The sequence below is a fragment of the Macrotis lagotis genome, chromosome 5 (assembly GCF_037893015.1).
Source record: "Macrotis lagotis isolate mMagLag1 chromosome 5, bilby.v1.9.chrom.fasta, whole genome shotgun sequence".
Lineage (NCBI taxonomy): Eukaryota > Metazoa > Chordata > Mammalia > Peramelemorphia > Peramelidae > Macrotis > Macrotis lagotis.
This window is the reverse complement of record NC_133662.1, coordinates 9,504,759-9,523,583: the sequence shown is the minus strand read 5'-3', so window position 1 is coordinate 9,523,583 and position 18,825 is coordinate 9,504,759. Positions and strand designations below refer to the sequence as shown.

Genomic DNA, 18,825 nt, shown 5'->3' with positions numbered 1-18,825 from the left:
ACCCTTCGGAATCTGATGAACACTTTATAAAAATATCTCTTAGGTATCTCTTTCCCTTAATTCTAATTCCTCATAACTAATCTATAAACATGTGAAACACATATATGTAAAATGCTAACCTGACTGCTGCTGAGGGGAAAGGGGTGGGAAGGAAGGGTGGAAGGAAATTTTTTAACTTAAAAATATACATGTGCAAGTGGATGAAAATAAATTAAATTTTTAAAAAAGAAGATATATAGAGGAAGGGGGGAGAAATCTTTGCAACAAGTTAGTGTGCTAAATTTTATGTCCACAACAATAGTAGAGAATTATCATAAATATGTAAAATATTATCATTAGTAATAATTTGTATTTTTTTAAAAAAAGTTTCACCTCAGACTCAACAAATTGAATATAAATCAGTGCTAGGACAGTGAAATGTCAAGCACAGTAAAATACTCTTGTTGAATATAATCCTAAGTACATACATGAAAGGTAGAAGGACTCATATTTACCATAATATGTTTTTGGGAAGTAAAAATTGTGCACTAACATTGACAAATGTTTTTTGGTTTTATTTTTATTTTTTGCAAGGTATTGGAATTAAGTGACTTGCCCAAGGTCATACACCTAAGTAGTAAGTGTCTGAAGTGGAATTTGAACTCAGATCCTCCAGGGCTGATGCTCTATCCATTGTGCCCACTAGGCATCCCCACAATGACTATAACTTGAGTAAAGTTGCAGGATAGAAAATACCATTTTTCCCCATGTATAAGACACACCTTTTTACAAAACTTTGGTGTCTAAAAACTGGGAGTGTCTTAAACAGGTGATTGTAGATTTTTTTAACTTGCATTTCCCACTTTTTCATGCTTGTTGTCTTTGCACTCATTGTTTTTCATTTGTTACTGATGTATTAGGTTATATTTTGCCATGTTCTGCCCAGAAATAGCTCAGAAAAGATTTTGGTAGGGTATTGAATTCAAGATCAAAGTGATCCAATTTCCAATTTGCCAAAGTTGCTTTCATTTGAGTTTCTCTAATCAATAAAGCTTTAGAGCATTTTTTTTTTTAGTTTTTGCAAGGCAAACAGGGTTAAGTGGCTTGCCCAAGGCCACACAGCTAGGTAATTATTAAGTGTCTGAGGTCAGATTTGAACTCAGGTACTCCTGACTCCAAGGCCAGTGCTCTATCCACTGTGCCACCTAGCCACCCAGAACATTTTTTAATGTGACTATTGATAGTTTTGATTTCTTCTTCAAAATATCTGTTCATATTCTTGGACCATTTTTAATATAGAGAATGACTTATTTTTAGAAATTTGGTTCAATTCCCTATATAGTTGAGAAATGAGGCCTTTACTATTTATCATTAGAAAAACTAGCTATAAATTTTCCCCCATCAGTATTTATTAATTGTCTACTCTGTTCCAGGCACCATGTTAAGTCCTGGGGATGGATAAAAGGCAAACAACAAAAAGAGATCCTGGTTTCAAGGTCACAAATTAATGGTGTAGGGAGGGAGATGATATGCAAACAATTGTGTGTAAATATGATATATGCATGGTAAATTGGACATAATCTCAAAAGGAAGGCACTAATAATGGAGGACTAGCAAAGAATTATTGCAGAATATGGGATTTCAACTGAAATTTGAAAGATTTTAGGGAAACTATGAGGTAGAAGTCAGGAGAGAGAGCATTTTAGACATGGGGAACAGCCAGTGAAAATGTCTAAAATCAGGACATGGACTGTTTTGGAATAATGGCAGGGAAGCCAGCGTCATTGAATTGCATAGTATGTGGCAGGTAATATGCTGTAAGAAAACCAAAAAAGGTAGAAAAAGGTCAGTTTACAAAGAACTTTAAAAAGAAAACAGAGAGGGCAGCTGTGTGATGCAGTAGATAGAGCACTAGTCAGGAGGACCTGAGTTCAGATCCATCCTCAGGCAATAATTACCTAGCTGTGTGACCTTGAGCAAGTCACTTAACCCCATTGCCTTAAATAAATAAATTTTTAAAATATAAATAAATAAATTATATATAATATAAATAAATAAATAAAAGGCAAAATTTAGCCTGGAGGTATTAGGGAACCAATGGAATTTCTCAAATATATGTCCTTTAGGAATACATATCTGACAGCTGAATGTAGGATCAATTGGAGAGGGAAAAGACTTTAGGCAGGGAGATCAATAAGCAAGCCATAGAAATAGTCCAGATCTGAAGTGAGGAAGGATTTCATCAGGGTGATTATATTGTCAAATGAGCCCAACTACTAAGGTAAGGATTCACCATTTGACGAAAACTATTGCAATAACTGGAAAACGATCTGGTTTGGACCAATATCTCACATCATTTACCAAGATAAAATCCAAATGGTTAAATAACATATCTAAAAGGTCATAAAAATGGAGAAAGTAAGAAATTATTTTCTTGCCTAAACAGGGGAAGAGTCTTTGCCCAAAAACATAAAATAAGATGGACAATTTTGATTACATAAAATTAAGTTTTGTACAAACAAAACCAATGTAGCTAAGTTTGACAGCACATTAGCTAACTAGGGAAAAAATATCTTCGCAGTAAATTTCTTTAACAATAGTGTCATTGGATAAAGCACAGGCCCTGGGGTCAGGAGTACCTGGGTTCAAATTTGATCTCAGACACTTAAGAATTACCTAGCTGTGTGGCCTTGGGCAAGCCACTTAACTCCATTTGCCTTGCAAAAACCTAAAAAAACAAAACAAAAAAAAATGGTGTCATTTTCAAAACACATAAGGAATTGTTTGAAAGAATTAGAGTTGGGGCACCTAGTGGCCTAATGAATAGAGTACCAACCCTTGAATCAGGAGGACCAGTGTTCAAATGCAACATCAGACACTTAATAATTGCTTAGCTGGGTGACCTTGGGCAAGTCACTTAACCCCATTGCCCTGAAAAACAGAATGAAAGAATCATTCCCCAAATAATAAATGAACAGGGAATCCTCACAAGAAGAAATCCAAATTATCAATAGCCATAATTAAAAATGTTCCAAAGCACCAATAATTATAGAAATGTAAATTAAAGCACCTCTTGAGGTACTGTCATCAGATTGTCAAAACCGAGGCAACTAGATAACATAGTAAGAAAAGTGCCAGCTCTGAAATTAGGAAGACCTGAATTCAAATCTTGCTTCAGACATTTACTAGCTGTGTGACCTTGGGCAAGTCACTTACTCCAGTCCTTGATCCATATCTGACCTCTGGACACAGAAGGCTTCCAAAGAGAAAATGAGACTGGTAACTTAACACAGCCTGGGTGGTTATGGTCTTCTTTGAGAATGAAAGACAAACATCATCATTATCATTATCAAGCTGATAAACAAAAAAGAAAATGATAAATGTTGTAGTAGGAGTGAGGAAAAACAGGTACATGCAGTCAGTCAGTGTTGGTGAAGTTGGTGGAGTTTTGAATTGATCCAGCCACTTTGGAAAATCTTTTGTAAGTTGTACACACCCTTTGATTCAGACATACAAACTATTATGTCTATGCCTCAGAAAGATAGAATAAAAAGGTAAAGACCCCATATAACCCATATACACAAAACTATATGTTCCATCTTAATTGGTAGCAAAAAGAAAAAAGGAAAATAAGTGGGCATCAATCAATTAGGGGAATGGCTAAACAAATTTTAGTATGCAAATTAATGGAATTCTATTGTACTCTAAGAAATGATTAAATGGACAGATCTAGAGAAAACTTGTATCAACAGAGAGATGTGGTTTTCTTTTTTGTTTTTGTTTTTTGGCAAAGCAATGGGGTTAAGTGGCTTGCCCAAGGCCACACAACTAGGTTAATTATTAAGTGTCTGAGGCCAGATTTGAACTCAAGTACTCCTCACTCCAGGCTGATGCTCTATCCACTGTGCCACCTACCTGCCCCCAACAGATAGATGTTAAGTGAAATGAGCAGAACCAGGAGCAAGATTTGTATCATAAAAAACAGTGTAAAAATAAATATGTTGGAAGTAAATAAGAATTCTGACCAATATAAGACTGTTGATAAAGAAAGTTCTTCAGAGAGAAAGGATCAAATAAGCAGAATATCATATTAAAACATTGTCAATACAGGAATTTGTTTTATTTGACTATTCATATTTGTTACAAGGGTTTTATCTTTCTTTTTTTCAGATGTGGTGGGGGGAATGGGAGTGGTAGAAAATAAATGCTTGTAATTTTTAAAGTATTTAATTTTAATTTGGATGCCTATTGATTGGGGAATTACTGAACAAATTGTGGCATACAAGTGTAAATGGATGTTATTACACTAAGAAGAATTAGTGAGAAGTGATAAAATGTAAAAAAAAAACACAATAAAATATCTTTTAAAATAGGATAGAAAATGCAGATCTTATAGACTATTATCAAGTCCCTTAACTTCTCAGTATCCCAGGCAACTCTACTAAAACTATAAGTTGCAGACAAGTGGAGGAAGTTCACTATACAAATGAAAACTACAGGTCTAATTCCAGTTTCCCAAATGGGCATAAAACTTGAATTACCTAGTTTCAAAATAATATATATTATATATTTATAAAGCATATGTATATATGTTGGTTTATTATTATTATTCAAAGGTAAACTATAATTATACTAAAACAAAGCAATGGCATATGCAACCAGTAGTCTCAGTTCATTAATTCCCAATAAGGAAATGATGACATCACTTACTCCTGGGACAAATCTTGCCACTGATAACTGATATAACATTTTCCCACTAGGAGAGTAGGATAATGGATAGAGTATGAGACTCAAAGACAGAAAGATCTGAGTTAGACCTCAAAGTCATTTTAATTTCTATCATCTGTAAAATGAGGATAAATACAGTACCTACCACACCAGACTGATGACTGATGTAAGAATCATGTGATGACATATTTGTATATATGTGCATATTATACATAGAATGCTATGAAAACCTTTAAGCATTACACAAATCCTATTGTATTGTGACCATTGTAAAACAGTATTATATCTTTCCATGCCTCTATGTTCCATGTAAAAGAGTCAGTGATATTGCAGTTCATAAGAGAGATATTCCACTTTGAACTAACCTTTTTTCTCCTCACCCTCACTTCCAGCTCAGGAACTAGGAGGGGTTATCATGGTGATCTGCTTGACCATATTCCTATGACATCTACTATACATCAGGAACATTAATTTGAAGTGTGGAAACATTTACCTCACATAAATCCAGTGGTACTATTTAAGGATCCTATGTCTGGGGAGACAGGATAGAGATGTGATGAAAATGTACCAGTTACTGACGCCCTCAACGGTTTCCTCTCCTTAGTTCAGCTCAGATTTCCCTAGTCCAATCCCCACTTCCTACAACTCCATTCAAAAGAACACACTTCAGAGACCCAGGTATCTTACTTCTCAAGACTCAGGTTTTCTATTATAAATTCATTATGAATGCCCCTTCCAGACATTCTTTTTTTGACAGCTGCATCTGTCTCCTGAAATATCTCTAGTGTGATAAATACCCTTATCCAAAAATCCCAAAGGAAATCACATACTTAACAAAAATCACTATTCCATCCAAGTGACAATTGGGTGAAAGTAGAAAGAGATGAATTGTAGAGGTGAGTGTAATACAAATTACTGAGGCAAATAAGGATTGAGTTGAAGAGCAACAGAAAAAGTTGGAACTTCAGGCTAGGGGAGGTTAGACACCTGAATACAAGGAAGACGAATAGGTTTTGTAACTATCTATCCCAAGCTCACATTTCTTCTTAGCCGGCTAGTTCTAGGAATGCCCACAGCAGGAGGCCCCAGGATGTACCAACCGCGAAACCACTATCACTATCTTGCATAACCTAAACTTTTCTCTTTCCACAGAACTGAATCCTAGTCTCCTCTAATGTTTAAAAAAAAAAAACTAAAAAAGAGAGTGGAAGATCAAGCCTAATTTTTTTATTCATTATATTAAAAAAAAATCCCAAACCCGCCCCATTTCTCCCTTTTTTAATCTTGCAGCGTGGACAACAATAGAGAACTACATTTCCCAGGGAAGATCTCGTCTGTCCTCCGAAGAAACAGCCAATGAGTACTAGACACTTGCCTGGAACGAACCAATCAGTGCTTCTTGGACGGGCTTTGTCTATGATATAGCTGGGCTCCTACCTACCTCTACATCTTTCTCTCCCCTCTAGCTACGCGGCGCAGGCGCGCCCCGCCCTGCTTCTCCTCCCTCGCTTCCCCTCCCCCATTCCTTTTTTCTCCCTCTCAGAACACTTGTGCAGCTGTGTTCTGAGCTAGCTGCTCCAACCTCCCCGGGAAGAGCTTGTTCAGCAGAAAGGAGGGAAAAAAAATATAATATAATCCATCTATCTTCTATCTATCTATCTTTCCATCCTTCTATCTAATCATCTCTCTTAATTCTCTCTTCCCTGAACAAAATTTGAGAAAAGCAAAAGTAAATTATAACCATGAGGGAAATCGTACATATCCAGGCTGGCCAGTGCGGCAATCAGATCGGGGCGAAGGTAAGGACTTTGATTTTACATATTCTATTCACCTCCATTGATATTTTTTAAAAGCAAATTTAAGATTTCCCGGAAAAAAAAGTGGTGGCGGGATTGTCGCTAGCTCCCCCTCCCTGCTCAAAGCAGCACGAAGCAAAATGATAAATCATCCAAATATCCTTTGCAGCGGGAATTTCATTAGAAGAATCTGGAGAGTTTTTATTTCGTATTCTTTTACCTGGGCTAGTTTTGTTCGCGTGTCGCAACCTGGTCCTTTGAATTAGTTAAGCGTCAGGGACTAATAAAGTGATTTAAGTATCGAGTGGATTGACTGGAAGCTGTGTTTCTTTACCTTTGTTGTTTTGGGGCTAAAGTTGAGGGAATGTGTAAAAGGGATTTCAAAAGAGACTTTTGTGTCAGATGGAAGAGAGGAAACGCGCGAGACAAAGCGAGGTCAGTACTATCCCATATGCATCTCTGCCTCTCAGCCTCCCCTCATCCAAAAACTTTGACTTTTTTTTGCCCGAATCCTAAAGGGGAGGTGAGAAGCCACATTGTGCGTGGAGCTAGAGAAAAAAAGGAATGAAATAGGCAGTCGGGCGGGGGGTCAACCCACCCCCTAAAAATCTGAAACGTGGGATCTTAACAAGTTAACCCATTCTCTTTCGGAAAAGGAGGGGGAGAGCATATTTTCCCCTTCTCTTTCTGAAAACCCTCCCTTTAAGGGCGGGTGCAAGGGTGGGGTGGAGTGCGAATTCCCGCGCCTTGTCCAGTGTTCCGCGTGGAGAATTCTGTTTGGACAAATAGATAAGAAAAAAAATGGAAGCCGAGGGATTCCAGTACAGCATGAGAAAAAATGGAAGTTGTAGCAAAGAAACAACATTTCAGGGCAAAAAGGGTTCCTTCTCCCTACCCCCAAGTGCGAGATAATGTGCCACGGATGGGGGTGGAAAGGAAGTGAGAAGGAGAGTTTGCTACGTTGTGGCTAAAGGGCGGAGCCCGGCTGGGGAGGGGCCAGAGCTCCCTTGAGCTTTAGGGTTATGCTGGATAGAGGGAAAGATCCCCACCCTTGGCTCCCTTTGTCCATCCTTCTTCCTCCTCCCTCCCTCTCTCTCGCCTTCTCGCACCTCCCACTTGCTCTATGGTGATTTCCCCGGGATGGGTGGGTAGCAGCTGCAGTGCCTTTTTCTTTGTGCGCATCAGAGGGGCGTTGCCTCTTGGAAGGTGAAAGAGAGGGTGACTGACATTTATCTTTCCCTGTCATCGACCCTGGCATCTGCCTTCCTTCTGGATTACCTGGAATAAATCAGCCTCCTTCAGCCTTATTATCTCATTCATTTATAGGGCAGCATAATCTACAAGCTTCCTCTGCTGTCCCATCTGTTACAGGATGAGAAGGGGAGGGGATGGAGAAAATGCCTGGATCTGTTAGGGGGGGAAAATACGAACTGGATTGAGAAGCCTTCATGTGAATGGGTGAGAATTTTTAATCGATTCCTCACAACTTACTCTTAACTCTTGCTCATCTATCTGCCTAGTTCTGGGAGGTGATCAGTGATGAACATGGCATTGACCCCACCGGCACTTACCATGGAGACAGTGACTTGCAGTTGGACCGGATCTCTGTCTACTACAATGAGGCCACTGGTGAGGGACAGGAAAGAGACCCCCCCCTCTTGAAATATGGAGGGAAACCATTTACTCTTGGGAGTCCCTTTCTCTTTCACTTCCCAGAGACTGGGTATTTTCCCCTTCCTTTTTATATACACCCCTTTAATCTCTTGGGTAATCCCAGACTAGGTTTCTATTGCCATCTGGTGGTTAAAAAAAAACAACACTAAAACCTTAGCTAGGCAGCTAGGTGGCACAGTGGATAGAGCACACGGGCCCTACAGTCAAGAGTACCTAAATTCAAATCCGACCTCAGACACTTAATAATTGCCTAGCTGTGTGAACTTGGGGAAGTCACTTAAAAACCTCATTGCCTTAAAATTTTTAAAAACCCTTAGAATGGCAGCTGGAGGACCCTTTATTTGTGACCCTAGGGACCTTCCCTTCTTTCTTTCTTTTTCTTTTTCTTTTTTTTTAGGTGTTTTTGTTTTTATTTTGTTTTGCAAGGTAAATGGGGCTAAGCGCCTTGTCCAAGGCCACACAGCTAGGTGATTATTAAGTGTCTGAGACCGGATTTGAACCCAGGTACTCCTAACTCCAGGGCCAGTGCCAGTGCTTTATCCACTACACACCCCCCCCCCCCTCCCCTTCTTTCTCCATCAGATTCCTATTCTACACTTTTTCCCACAGGTGGCAAATATGTGCCTCGGGCCATCTTGGTTGATCTTGAGCCTGGAACCATGGACTCTGTTCGCTCTGGACCTTTTGGCCAGATATTCCGACCTGACAACTTTGTCTTTGGTGAGTTGAAGTCTTCTTACCAAAAAATAAGTAAATAAATTGAGAGGTGGTAGCCTTGCCTCTGAGGAAAGTGGATGGGCAAGCAAGTTTTTCATCTCTGGTAATTACCCCAGGTAAGTTCCCAAGTAATCATCACTCTTGGATTTGAAGGTGAATCATTAAGAATGGGTATGGGTTGAAATTCCTTGATAGATTAGGGTCCTGTTGAATTGAATTTGAAAAAGAGGCAAACAGGCATATGGGTATTCTCAGATAACTGTCAAGTCTTTAGGTGAGCAAGGGAAATGGGCTCAAACTAGGTTGTGGCTTGAAGAATTCTAGAAAAGCAAGAGTGACTTGGAGGACATAGAATAAGATTGAGGATCTTCCAGAGAAGTGGTATCCACCTCAAAAGAGGACCAATAAACTAAAAATCCTTGCTGACTGCATATTAACTTAAACTACACATTAATACTATCTGTATTAAATGTTTCTCAATTACATTTTACTCTGCACTGGGTTGGTACCTCTGTTCCTAAGTTATAAGTGGAGAAAAGTTCTTCAGGTGATAGGGGAATGAGTTGTGGGATATCACAGCATCCCTCCTGATTACCCTGCCTTCCCACCCCCAATTCCAGGTCAGTCCGGTGCAGGCAACAATTGGGCCAAAGGCCACTATACTGAGGGGGCAGAACTGGTGGATTCAGTCTTGGATGTGGTACGCAAAGAGGCAGAGAGCTGTGATTGCTTGCAAGGCTTCCAGCTGACCCACTCACTTGGTGGAGGCACAGGCTCAGGAATGGGTACCCTGCTCATTAGCAAGATCCGAGAAGAGTACCCTGACCGCATCATGAATACCTTTAGTGTGGTTCCATCTCCCAAGGTCTCTGATACCGTGGTTGAGCCCTACAATGCCACACTCTCTGTTCACCAGTTAGTAGAAAACACAGATGAAACCTACTGCATTGATAACGAAGCACTCTATGATATCTGTTTCCGAACCCTGAAGCTGACCACACCAACCTATGGTGACCTCAACCACCTAGTCTCTGCTACCATGAGTGGTGTTACCACCTGCCTTCGCTTTCCTGGCCAGCTTAATGCTGATCTTCGAAAGCTGGCTGTTAACATGGTCCCTTTTCCTCGACTCCACTTCTTCATGCCTGGCTTTGCTCCACTCACCAGCCGTGGAAGCCAGCAGTACCGTGCCCTAACCGTGCCTGAGCTCACCCAGCAAGTCTTTGATGCCAAGAACATGATGGCAGCATGTGACCCTCGCCATGGGCGATATCTCACTGTTGCTGCTGTTTTCCGTGGTCGGATGTCCATGAAGGAGGTGGATGAACAAATGCTCAACGTGCAAAACAAAAATAGTAGCTACTTTGTTGAGTGGATCCCAAATAACGTCAAGACCGCTGTCTGTGACATCCCTCCCCGTGGGCTCAAGATGGCTGTCACCTTTATTGGTAACAGCACTGCCATCCAGGAGCTCTTCAAGCGTATCTCAGAGCAGTTCACAGCCATGTTCCGTCGGAAGGCCTTCCTCCACTGGTACACAGGGGAGGGGATGGACGAGATGGAGTTCACCGAGGCTGAGAGCAACATGAATGATCTCGTTTCTGAGTACCAGCAATACCAGGATGCCACTGCTGAAGAGGAGGAGGATTTCGGTGAGGAGGCAGAAGAAGAGGCCTAAGGAAGATAAATCTGCCACTTCAGCCTTCTCAACTCTCCCAACATTCTTTCCCCATCACCCTTTTCCTCTAATGTTTGCATTTCCTGCCTCCATCTTCTTTTTCTCTCCTTTGTAGGTGCTGAGCTCTCTGCCCCCATTCTTCTTTATGACCTGTCACTTCATTATTCTTTTTCTCTGCACTTCCAGATTTTTCTCTTAAGTAGCAGAATGTCTCCCAACTCAGAGCCTCAATTTAGGGGCCTTTACCTACTAAGTACCCTGAACTAAAATGGCGAACAAGAATAAAGTCCAGAACTCTTTGGTTTCCCTTGATGAAGATGGGGACCAAGATATCAGATTCCTAGTGGGGAGAATTCTCTTAGGAGAAAGGGAGGAAATGGAGTGTTCATTCCATAAAAGTCTGTTGGCAGACATCATATCTATCATAACTGTCATCTCTACATACTTCCCAATTTATCATATTACTATCTCCAGGTGCCCTTCCCTTTCTCTCTACTCTCCAGCTGTGGAGGAAGTATCAACAGTATTATTGCCCCCAGTGTTGGTTTCTCCCAAGTGTTCATTTTTCTTTGAAGGGGATCTGTGCCTCACTCTGCCAGGTGGGCTTCTCCCTTCAGCTCTTTTTTCCTCCCCCATTTTGGGATCCACTCACCCTTCCCCAGTCTGAAAGGTGAGAATTGCTTTAACTCCTAAAATTCTGGAGAAGTCCCTTATTTGGGAAGGATTTCAATTCTCTTCCACCTGCCCCTCCCCCAATCTATTCCCTCCAAAAGAAGGGAGCAGGGGCAACAGGACACTTCCATTTTCATCACCAAACTTGCCTTCATTTTCTCTCATCCTTTCCACTTCTGCAGTTTCTATATTGGGTTCTTCCCACTCCCACTTCCTAGGTTTCTGTTTTTTTGTTGAACTTGCTGCTTTTTTTCATATTGAAAAGATGCCCCCCTCCCCCAAACCCCAAAATAAACAGGAAATGAGGAAAAAATTCAAGCTTAAGTGTCTTGATTCTTGGAGAAGAATGGGAGGTTGGGGGAGATACACACACACACACACACACACACACACACACACACACACACAAAAAAGCTGAGATGGGACTGGAGGTCTCTCTTCAAAACTCTTAAGATAAGTAGTTGTACCACCTTTGGTTGATTTTTTTTTTTTTTGTTTGTCTTACCTTATTCTATAAAACAGGTTGTATTTTAAATTGGAGTGGGAAAGGGACAAAACTGATAGACAATGAGAACCGTTTACCAAAGTGGTGATTACTCAAGAAAGTTATAAATGTTTCTTTTTTTTTTCTTTTAGTTTTTGCAAGGCAATGGGGTTAAGTGTCTTGCCCAAGGCCACACTGCTAGGTAATTATTAAGTGTCTGAGGCTGGATTTGAATTCAGGTATTCCTGACTCCAAGGCCTGTGCTCTATCTACTCCACCTAGCTGCCCCAGAAAAGTTTCTTGAAAGAAACAAGGTATGGTTCTCTATTATGCCATTTAAAAGGTCAAAGCAAGTCATTCTTGAGTTTCTGGAATAGAATTTATTATTCACTCTAAAACTATTTGATGTCTTGAGATTTGAGGAAATCCATGTTCAGCTTTATCTGTTTTCTATAACTAAACTATGCTAGGCTTTTCATTAAAGAAAAATTGGGGGACAAAAGGCCAAAAGTCAGGCAAACAATCATTTAATTAGATATTGGGGTAGATAGCACTGTGGAGTTGGGAATGAAGAGCAGCCCCCCACAACAAGGCGTAGGCTACTGAACAGGGAGATCTAAAGAACTCCAATTTAGAAGTAAGTGGGGCCACTTGGGTTGGGGTAGAACAAGGAAGTCAGGGTTTAGTTAAGGAAATTTCACATAAGAATTGACTGTCGCATGAGGAATAGTAATCCCATATACCCTCTTATTTTGGTTGCTCCAAAAATTGACTTGTTCTAATTGACCTGAGGGAAGAGCAAAAGGAATGTATTAGCCAGGACCCAGGCTTGTTGATATATAAGAAACCCAGTTATTCAGTCCCAATCTAAAGCAGATATTCAGTGTTACTGCTGAAAGACACTGGAAACTCAACCCCTTTTTTAGGGAAGTAATACTATCATACAATTAACTGCAGGTTTAGACTGGAACTCAGATTTCCTGACACCAGATTGTCTATGGTTAGGTTTATACAATGCCTCACTGCAGGTTTCTCACCTGGGAAATGCTGACACCTGTAAGCTTCTCCACACAATTTGGCAAGTGGCTCAGGATATCCAATACTTCCCCAGTCACCTTGGCAGCCCCTAGTGTACCTCCTCCACTAGATACCAGTGTGATCTTTTTGGCAGAACTTAGAGGACCACTTATCTCCTCTGCCACCTAGATGGAAGAAAGGATCTGTTCAGTAGTCCTTGTTCCATGATGTTTTTACTCTCTAAGAATTCAATCTCTAACCTGAGTTGTCAATCCCCACCCCTTTCTAACTATAATCCAGGCCCTTCCCCACTCAAAAATATTTTTACTAGCTCTCACCATACTCTTAAACCCTAGTCCTGTGACAAAAAAGCACTTAATAAATGTTGGCTATTAAGCACTTTTTTAAGTTTTTGTAAAGCAATGGGGTTAAGTGACTTGCCCATAGTCATACAGCTGTAATTATTAAGTGCCTGAGGCCAGATTTGAATTTATCCTCATCATTTGCCTCGGGCTCCTCACACCTACTCATTACTTTTCCTTCTATTTTTCCACTAAACTCTTCTAGGAATCACCCTACCCAAGTCCAAACCTGAGGCAGTTTTTCTAGTAACATGTCCAGTTGGGCAGCCTCCTGATACAACTGAAAGGCTTCTGCCTTCTTTGCCATCTGTTCAGCCTCTGCCCTCGCCCGGATCCCTATAGCATATGCTTCTGCTTCCCCACGTATCTATTGGAGACATGAGATTTTGTTTGGGGACCACAGGGAAGACTATGCTGAGGACGAGACTCTTCCCCAGTTGTTGATCCAGTCTTTCCCTGTCCCTATCCCTATCCCTTGACTGACCCGAATTGATTCAGCTTCAGCTTCTGCTTGCATAATCAGCTGGGATCTGAAAGAAAAAGAAAAAGCTGTGAGGAAGGAGGTATTTGCTTCTATTCTAGGAAGAGAGGAAGACTCTCCAAGGCTGAAAATGATCAAGCTTTTATTAATAAGGCAAGCCAGGATATAACAAGGTTGCAGAGGACCTAGCTGCCAAGTCCAGTTGTCCACCTAGAAGTGAAGGTGAGGTAGTCCCCTTACCTCTCCGCCTCAGCTAGTCTTTCTAAGCGGTATCGGTCAGCCTCTGAGGGTTTTTTCACCCGAGCTTCCAGCTCCTTTTCCCGACGAGTTATCTCCTGCTCTTGCAATGCTACTTGTTGGGCCCGCTCCACTACCTGCACCTGTACCCGCTGCTCCTCTATGTGCTGCTTTGTCTTTGCCACCTGTGTGAATTAGGGATCATAAGTCAGTCAAAGAAAGTAGACAGAAAGTTAGTGTTTGGATACCAAGAGTATGATGGTTAGAATGAAATAATAATACCCACATAGTGTTAGACTCATCCCACTTAACCCTGGATATTAAAGACATGGTGTATAGGGAGGATCTTACTGTCCTTTCCTAGTTTTCCTTGTATAGATCTAGTCATATCACTCAGCTCAAAGATCTTAAGTAGTCCTTGATCAAATAAAATTGAAACTTCTTTGGCATTCAAGGCTTCCCGGTGCCAACCTTATTTTGCACCCTTTGACTTCATCTAAAATTGACTGATTGGGGCAGCTAGGTGGCACGGTGGATAGAGCACATGGGCCCCGGAGTCAGGAGTACCTGAGTTCAAATTTGGCCTCAGACCCTTAATAATTACTTAGCTGTGTGGCCTTAGGCAAGCCACTTAACTCCATTTGCCTTGCAGAAATCTTTAAAAAAAAAAAACCCAAAGCTGGTAACTCTATCCACCGCGCCACCTAGCTGCCCCCCATTTGCTTTGCAAAAATAAACCCCTAAAAAAATAAAGTTGACTGATTTTTGCACCTTCTCCCTTCTGATAAACACTTCCTTACTTATTTGTGCCTTTACTTTAGCCACACTTAATTTTTTTTCTAGCCATCTTTTAAAATCTAAATGAATTTTACCTTCTCCAAAGTAGTCTCTGATATATTGATAGCCCTCAGACCTCATGAAGACTTTTGTTCTGTAACTAATAACATATATTACCTGTTTGATTCTTATCCCCCCTTGTAACTAAGTTCCACTAAGCCAGAAAGTGTATTTTTCTAAACTTTGTATCACTTCCCTCAGTACACAATAAGCACTTAATAAACTTTGATAAATGAGAGAACACATCTAAAGCTTTTAGAAATGAATTGTTTTCAGCCCATACTACCTGTTGGCCTATGCCATTCCATATGGTTATTTGTTCAGGTTCTTTCTTTGATGGGTTCTAAATTTAATTTTTAATTATGGCCATTTTATTTCTTATTATTTATTTTTCCAATTATATATAAAGATCATTTTCAACTAAACTTACCTTTTTTAAGCTTCAAGAGTTAACTATGTGCAGAATACAAGAATTTTGTATACTTTGAAATATTCTAGGGGCAGCTAGGTGGCTTAGTGGATAGAGTACAGGCTCTGGAGTCAGGAGTACCTGAGTTCAAATTCGACCTCAAACACTTAATAATTACCTAGCTGTTTGGCCTTCGGCAAACCACTTAACCTCATTGCCTTGCAAAAAAAAAAACCTATAAAAAATATTCTATCATCAGTCACAACCACTATATTAAGAGTTTTATTTGTTTTTGATAAAATGGATTTTTTGGAGGGGTTGGGCTAATGTCCAAATATCCAAAATATCCAAAATGTTTTTAAAAATTATGTTTAAAAAAATTCCCAACAAAATAAAAACCAAACACCTGTCTCTCTTACCTACTTCTGTATCCTTAAATACTATGGCTTATTTTTATGTCCCCCTCTTTGTCTTTCTGATACTTTTAGAGTTAGGGGAAAGATAGGAAAGCAGGTCAGACTTATGATATCAGGGGCAGTGTTAAAAATTAAGGTGTCTAAACAGGGAAGACTAGCAAAAGAATATGTGAGAGTAAGTCAGAATTAGGGAATCAGAGGTTAGAGGTCAGACACTGAAGCCTGGCATAGCTTCTGACCTGCAACTGGTAAGCCAGATCAGCTTGTGCACGTCGGGTGTTGACCTCAATGTCATAAACAGCCTTCTTCAGCTCATAGTCCCTTTGTGCCTTGGCCATCTCTATTTCACTCACATACTGAGCAGACACCTTTTGTTGTTTTGCTTTTGCCTCCTGTTGGGGCAGAGGTCACTGTCAAAATAAGGTTGTAATGGAATGACATTTCCTGTATGACCTAGAGTAAGTTACAACCTCCCCAAGACTTAATTTCCTCACCTCAAAAATCTCCAAGGTCATTTCCAGCTCTAGAAAAGTGAGAACACCTCAAAAAAACATATTCATATTCCCAGGTCATCACTCTGGCTTCCTACCAGCCTCTCCCCTTCAAACAAATTCTACTCACTTACTTTCATCCCCCTCAACTGAACCACAGTAATACTGTGATATCTTAAAACTGATAGGGAGGGACATTGGAAGTCTAAGCTCCCCCCCCCCCATTTTACAGTTGAGGACACTGAAGTCCAGAGAAGTAAAGTGATTCATCTAAATTCAAATATCTAGTTAAGTGTCAGTAATTTAGATTTTCTGATTTCAAACACAATGCTTTTTAAAATGACATCATGCTAGCTCACATTTGGCAAATATTTGCTAACTGACTGAATTCATTCTCTTTCCCTGTCCCTCTCACCTGGATCCCAGCATCTCTTTTGGCTTCAGCTTCTCCTATACGTGCATCTTTCTGGACTTGAGCTGTTCGAGCTTTTCCCAGAGAGTGTAGATAATCCTGCAGAAAAGGAGTTATGCCTATTGAATGTTTAAATCTTCTTGGAGAGAAAGGAGGAAATGTGAGCTAGGAAAGAGGGAGGGAGATGATAGCTGATTTCTGGTTCACCTGGTCATCATGAATATCCTTGAGAGTATAGCTAACAACACTGATGCCCATGTTGACAAGGTCAGATGAAGCTACTTTGAACACTTGCTCTGAAAATTTCTGGCGATCCTTATAGATCTCCTAGAGGGGACATGGAACAAAAGAAGGTGATTTAAAATCTCTGTCCTACCACCCTTTTGTCCTCAGGTCCTACTTCTTTTCTCTAAGGGCCCACCTCCAAATTTCTTCAGAACCCACCCCTGTAACTTGTTCAGACCAATCTCTTCTCCAGTCCCTAAATCCCGCCTCCCTAATCCACCTCTACTGTCATATGGGCCATGATTGCCCTCTGGTGGCCCTCCAATGTCTCCAGTGCAATGTGGGCAATTTCACCCTCAGTCTTCCCTAGGAACATCTGACAGGCAGCAGCCAACATCTCCTTATTTTGGCCTTGGATCTTCACCTGTAGGAAAAAAGGGTTTGTTTGGGAGTTTGGGAGGGGTAGAACTTTCCAGGGAGAGAAATATGAAGAAAAAGAAGGCACAATTTATTTTTATCTCCAGGGAGAAAAGATGCTCTATAACATTGTGGTAAGAAAATAGGGTGGAGGAACAGCTAGAATTGGGAGAAAATTCTTATTTTCCAGGAAAGAGCAGGAAGAAGGGTGGGGCAAATTATAATAACCAGATTTGGGGGAGGAGGGGAAGGAGGGAGATAATTAGCATCCAAGAAGTAGGATCACACCCTCACCTGGGCAATCCCAGTAACTGATATGGGAACCCCATGACGAGTATAGACCTTCTCACTCTTAACATTGAGGGTCAGTGTGTTGAGGGAGATTCTGGAGAAAGAAAGGAGGGCTATGAGGAACAGAAGAAAGGAAAGAGAATTTAATGTCCCTCTTTTTGCAATTTCCTTCTCACCTACCTCCTGATCTGCTGGATACAGGGCACCACAAAGACCCGGCCTCCTGCCACCATGACAGGGGGGCTTCTGCAGAAACCTGCAAGAATTAAGGACAATGAATCTGGCTAGAGAGGAATGACATTCTCAGGAAGGGGCCAAAGGGGAGGGGAAAAGAGCTAACGGTAAAAAACAAGGCTAATGTATGAAAGACTGAGAAACAAGTCTACAAAGGGAGAAGGGATGATGTATTAGAGAGAAAACAGACGTGAAGTTGGGGGAAGGGAGCTAGATGTTGCCATTTGCAAAGGTAGAAAAAGGGCAAGAATTCAGCCGCTTTGGGCCATATAAATTACTATTAACAGAGGGAATTATAATAATCGTGTGTGTGTGTGTGTGTGTGTGTGTGTGTGTGTGTGTGTGTGTGTATACGTACATAATAAGGTTGGGGAGTCGTCCAATTTATGGTTACTATGGAGGATCTGGAGGGGAAGGGAAAGGTACTTACCTGAGACCACCATAGCCTCATTTGGGCCACAAGTGAAAAACATGCTTCGGGGGTGGGGGGAGCTAAAACAGGAGGGAAAGACATGAATTTTTGGAATCAGCAAGGAAAATGATGACGCTTACAAACCTCAGCCTCAATCTACCCTCAAATCCGACTTGTCTTCACTGCCACCTTTTTCTAGTCTATAGAGCTCACTTCCCGGCTGTAGACCCTCTCTCGACCCCTAGTTGTAACCAGACTCCCCGCCATTCCCACCTGGCGACCTCAGCCCCATTATTTTAGCTTTCTCCCCCTCCGCACACACGGAGGCAGACGCCCCCCCCACGCAAATCTCTACATGCATGAACGAGCACACACGAGCACACACACACACACACACACACACACACACACACACACGCGCGCGCGCGCGCTTTAGTCGTATGCCTACTCCCCGGGCACAGCCCGGGTCCCCGCCTTCCCAGCCCTCACCTCCTTTGGGGGTGCAAGGTACGCGGCCCCGGCGTCAGAGGGGAGGCGGCTCGAGGAGCAGAGGTTGGGGTTTGCTCTCACAAACAGGAAAATAGGACATTCGGGAAAGCACAGGCTGCCGGCTCTCCCCTCCCCCGCCGACTCCCCAAGCCAACCGCACCCTGTTGCGGCAGCAGAACCGGGAACCCCCCCACGCCGTTTGACAGGCCCCGCCCTCACGAAGCTCCGCCCCCTTGCCCGTCAGCTCCGGCGCGCCTGCGCGGCCGCAGCCGGAGGCCGGGCTGCCGAGGCGGTGGGCACGCCGGCTTCTCTGCCCGCCCCGCCCCCAGCTCTCTCCCCGACCCTTCCGGAAGCTTTGTCTTCTGTG

The 18,825-nt window shown here is 41.7% G+C and overlaps 2 protein-coding genes across 3 annotated transcripts; one reads left to right on the top strand and one right to left on the bottom strand.

Moving 5' to 3' along the window:
• The first annotated feature begins 6,170 nt into the window (after nt 1–6,170).
• Nucleotides 6,171–11,581, top strand: TUBB (tubulin beta class I). The gene is made up of 4 exons (XM_074236771.1): nt 6,171–6,506; nt 8,024–8,132; nt 8,787–8,897; nt 9,515–11,581. Exons 1-4 carry the CDS (start codon nt 6,450–6,452, stop codon nt 10,570–10,572), a joined length of 1,335 nt encoding a protein of 444 aa, XP_074092872.1. The 5' UTR covers nt 6,171–6,449; the 3' UTR covers nt 10,573–11,581.
• On the bottom strand, nt 6,203–18,643 carry FLOT1 (flotillin 1). 2 transcript variants are annotated; one of them, XM_074236773.1, is made up of 13 exons: nt 18,459–18,643; nt 17,988–18,049; nt 17,504–17,579; nt 17,327–17,417; nt 16,896–17,039; nt 16,598–16,717; nt 16,394–16,489; nt 15,727–15,879; nt 13,829–14,010; nt 13,592–13,637; nt 13,337–13,474; nt 12,766–12,930; nt 6,203–12,515 (listed from the first exon to the last, which is right to left on the bottom strand). In XM_074236773.1, the coding sequence occupies exons 2-13, from the start codon at nt 18,028–18,030 to the stop codon at nt 12,507–12,509; spliced, it is 1,263 nt and encodes a 420-aa protein (XP_074092874.1). In that variant the 5' UTR covers nt 18,031–18,049; nt 18,459–18,643; the 3' UTR covers nt 6,203–12,506. The 2 variants fall into 2 exon arrangements, with proteins under 2 accessions (XP_074092874.1, XP_074092873.1); XM_074236772.1 differs by lacking the exon at nt 6,203–12,515 and having other exon boundaries at nt 12,524–12,930.
• Nucleotides 18,644–18,825: the final 182 nt, after the last annotated feature.

Coding starts and splice junctions, on each gene's coding strand:
- TUBB (XM_074236771.1), top strand. CDS start 6,450: ATGAGGGAAATCGTACATATCCAGGCTGGCCAGTGCGGCAATCAGATC. Junction 8,133..8,786: donor CTACTACAATGAGGCCACTG/GTGAGGGACAGG, acceptor TTTTTCCCACAG/GTGGCAAATATGTGCCTCGG. Junction 8,898..9,514: donor ACCTGACAACTTTGTCTTTG/GTGAGTTGAAGT, acceptor CCCCAATTCCAG/GTCAGTCCGGTGCAGGCAAC.
- FLOT1 (XM_074236772.1), bottom strand. CDS start 18,030: ATGTTTTTCACTTGTGGCCCAAATGAGGCTATGGTGGTCTCAG. Junction 13,475..13,591: donor CTGAAGCTGAATCAATTCGG/GTCAGTCAAGGG, acceptor TGTCTCCAATAG/ATACGTGGGGAAGCAGAAGC. Junction 12,931..13,336: donor TACTAGAAAAACTGCCTCAG/GTTTGGACTTGG, acceptor TCTTCCATCTAG/GTGGCAGAGGAGATAAGTGG.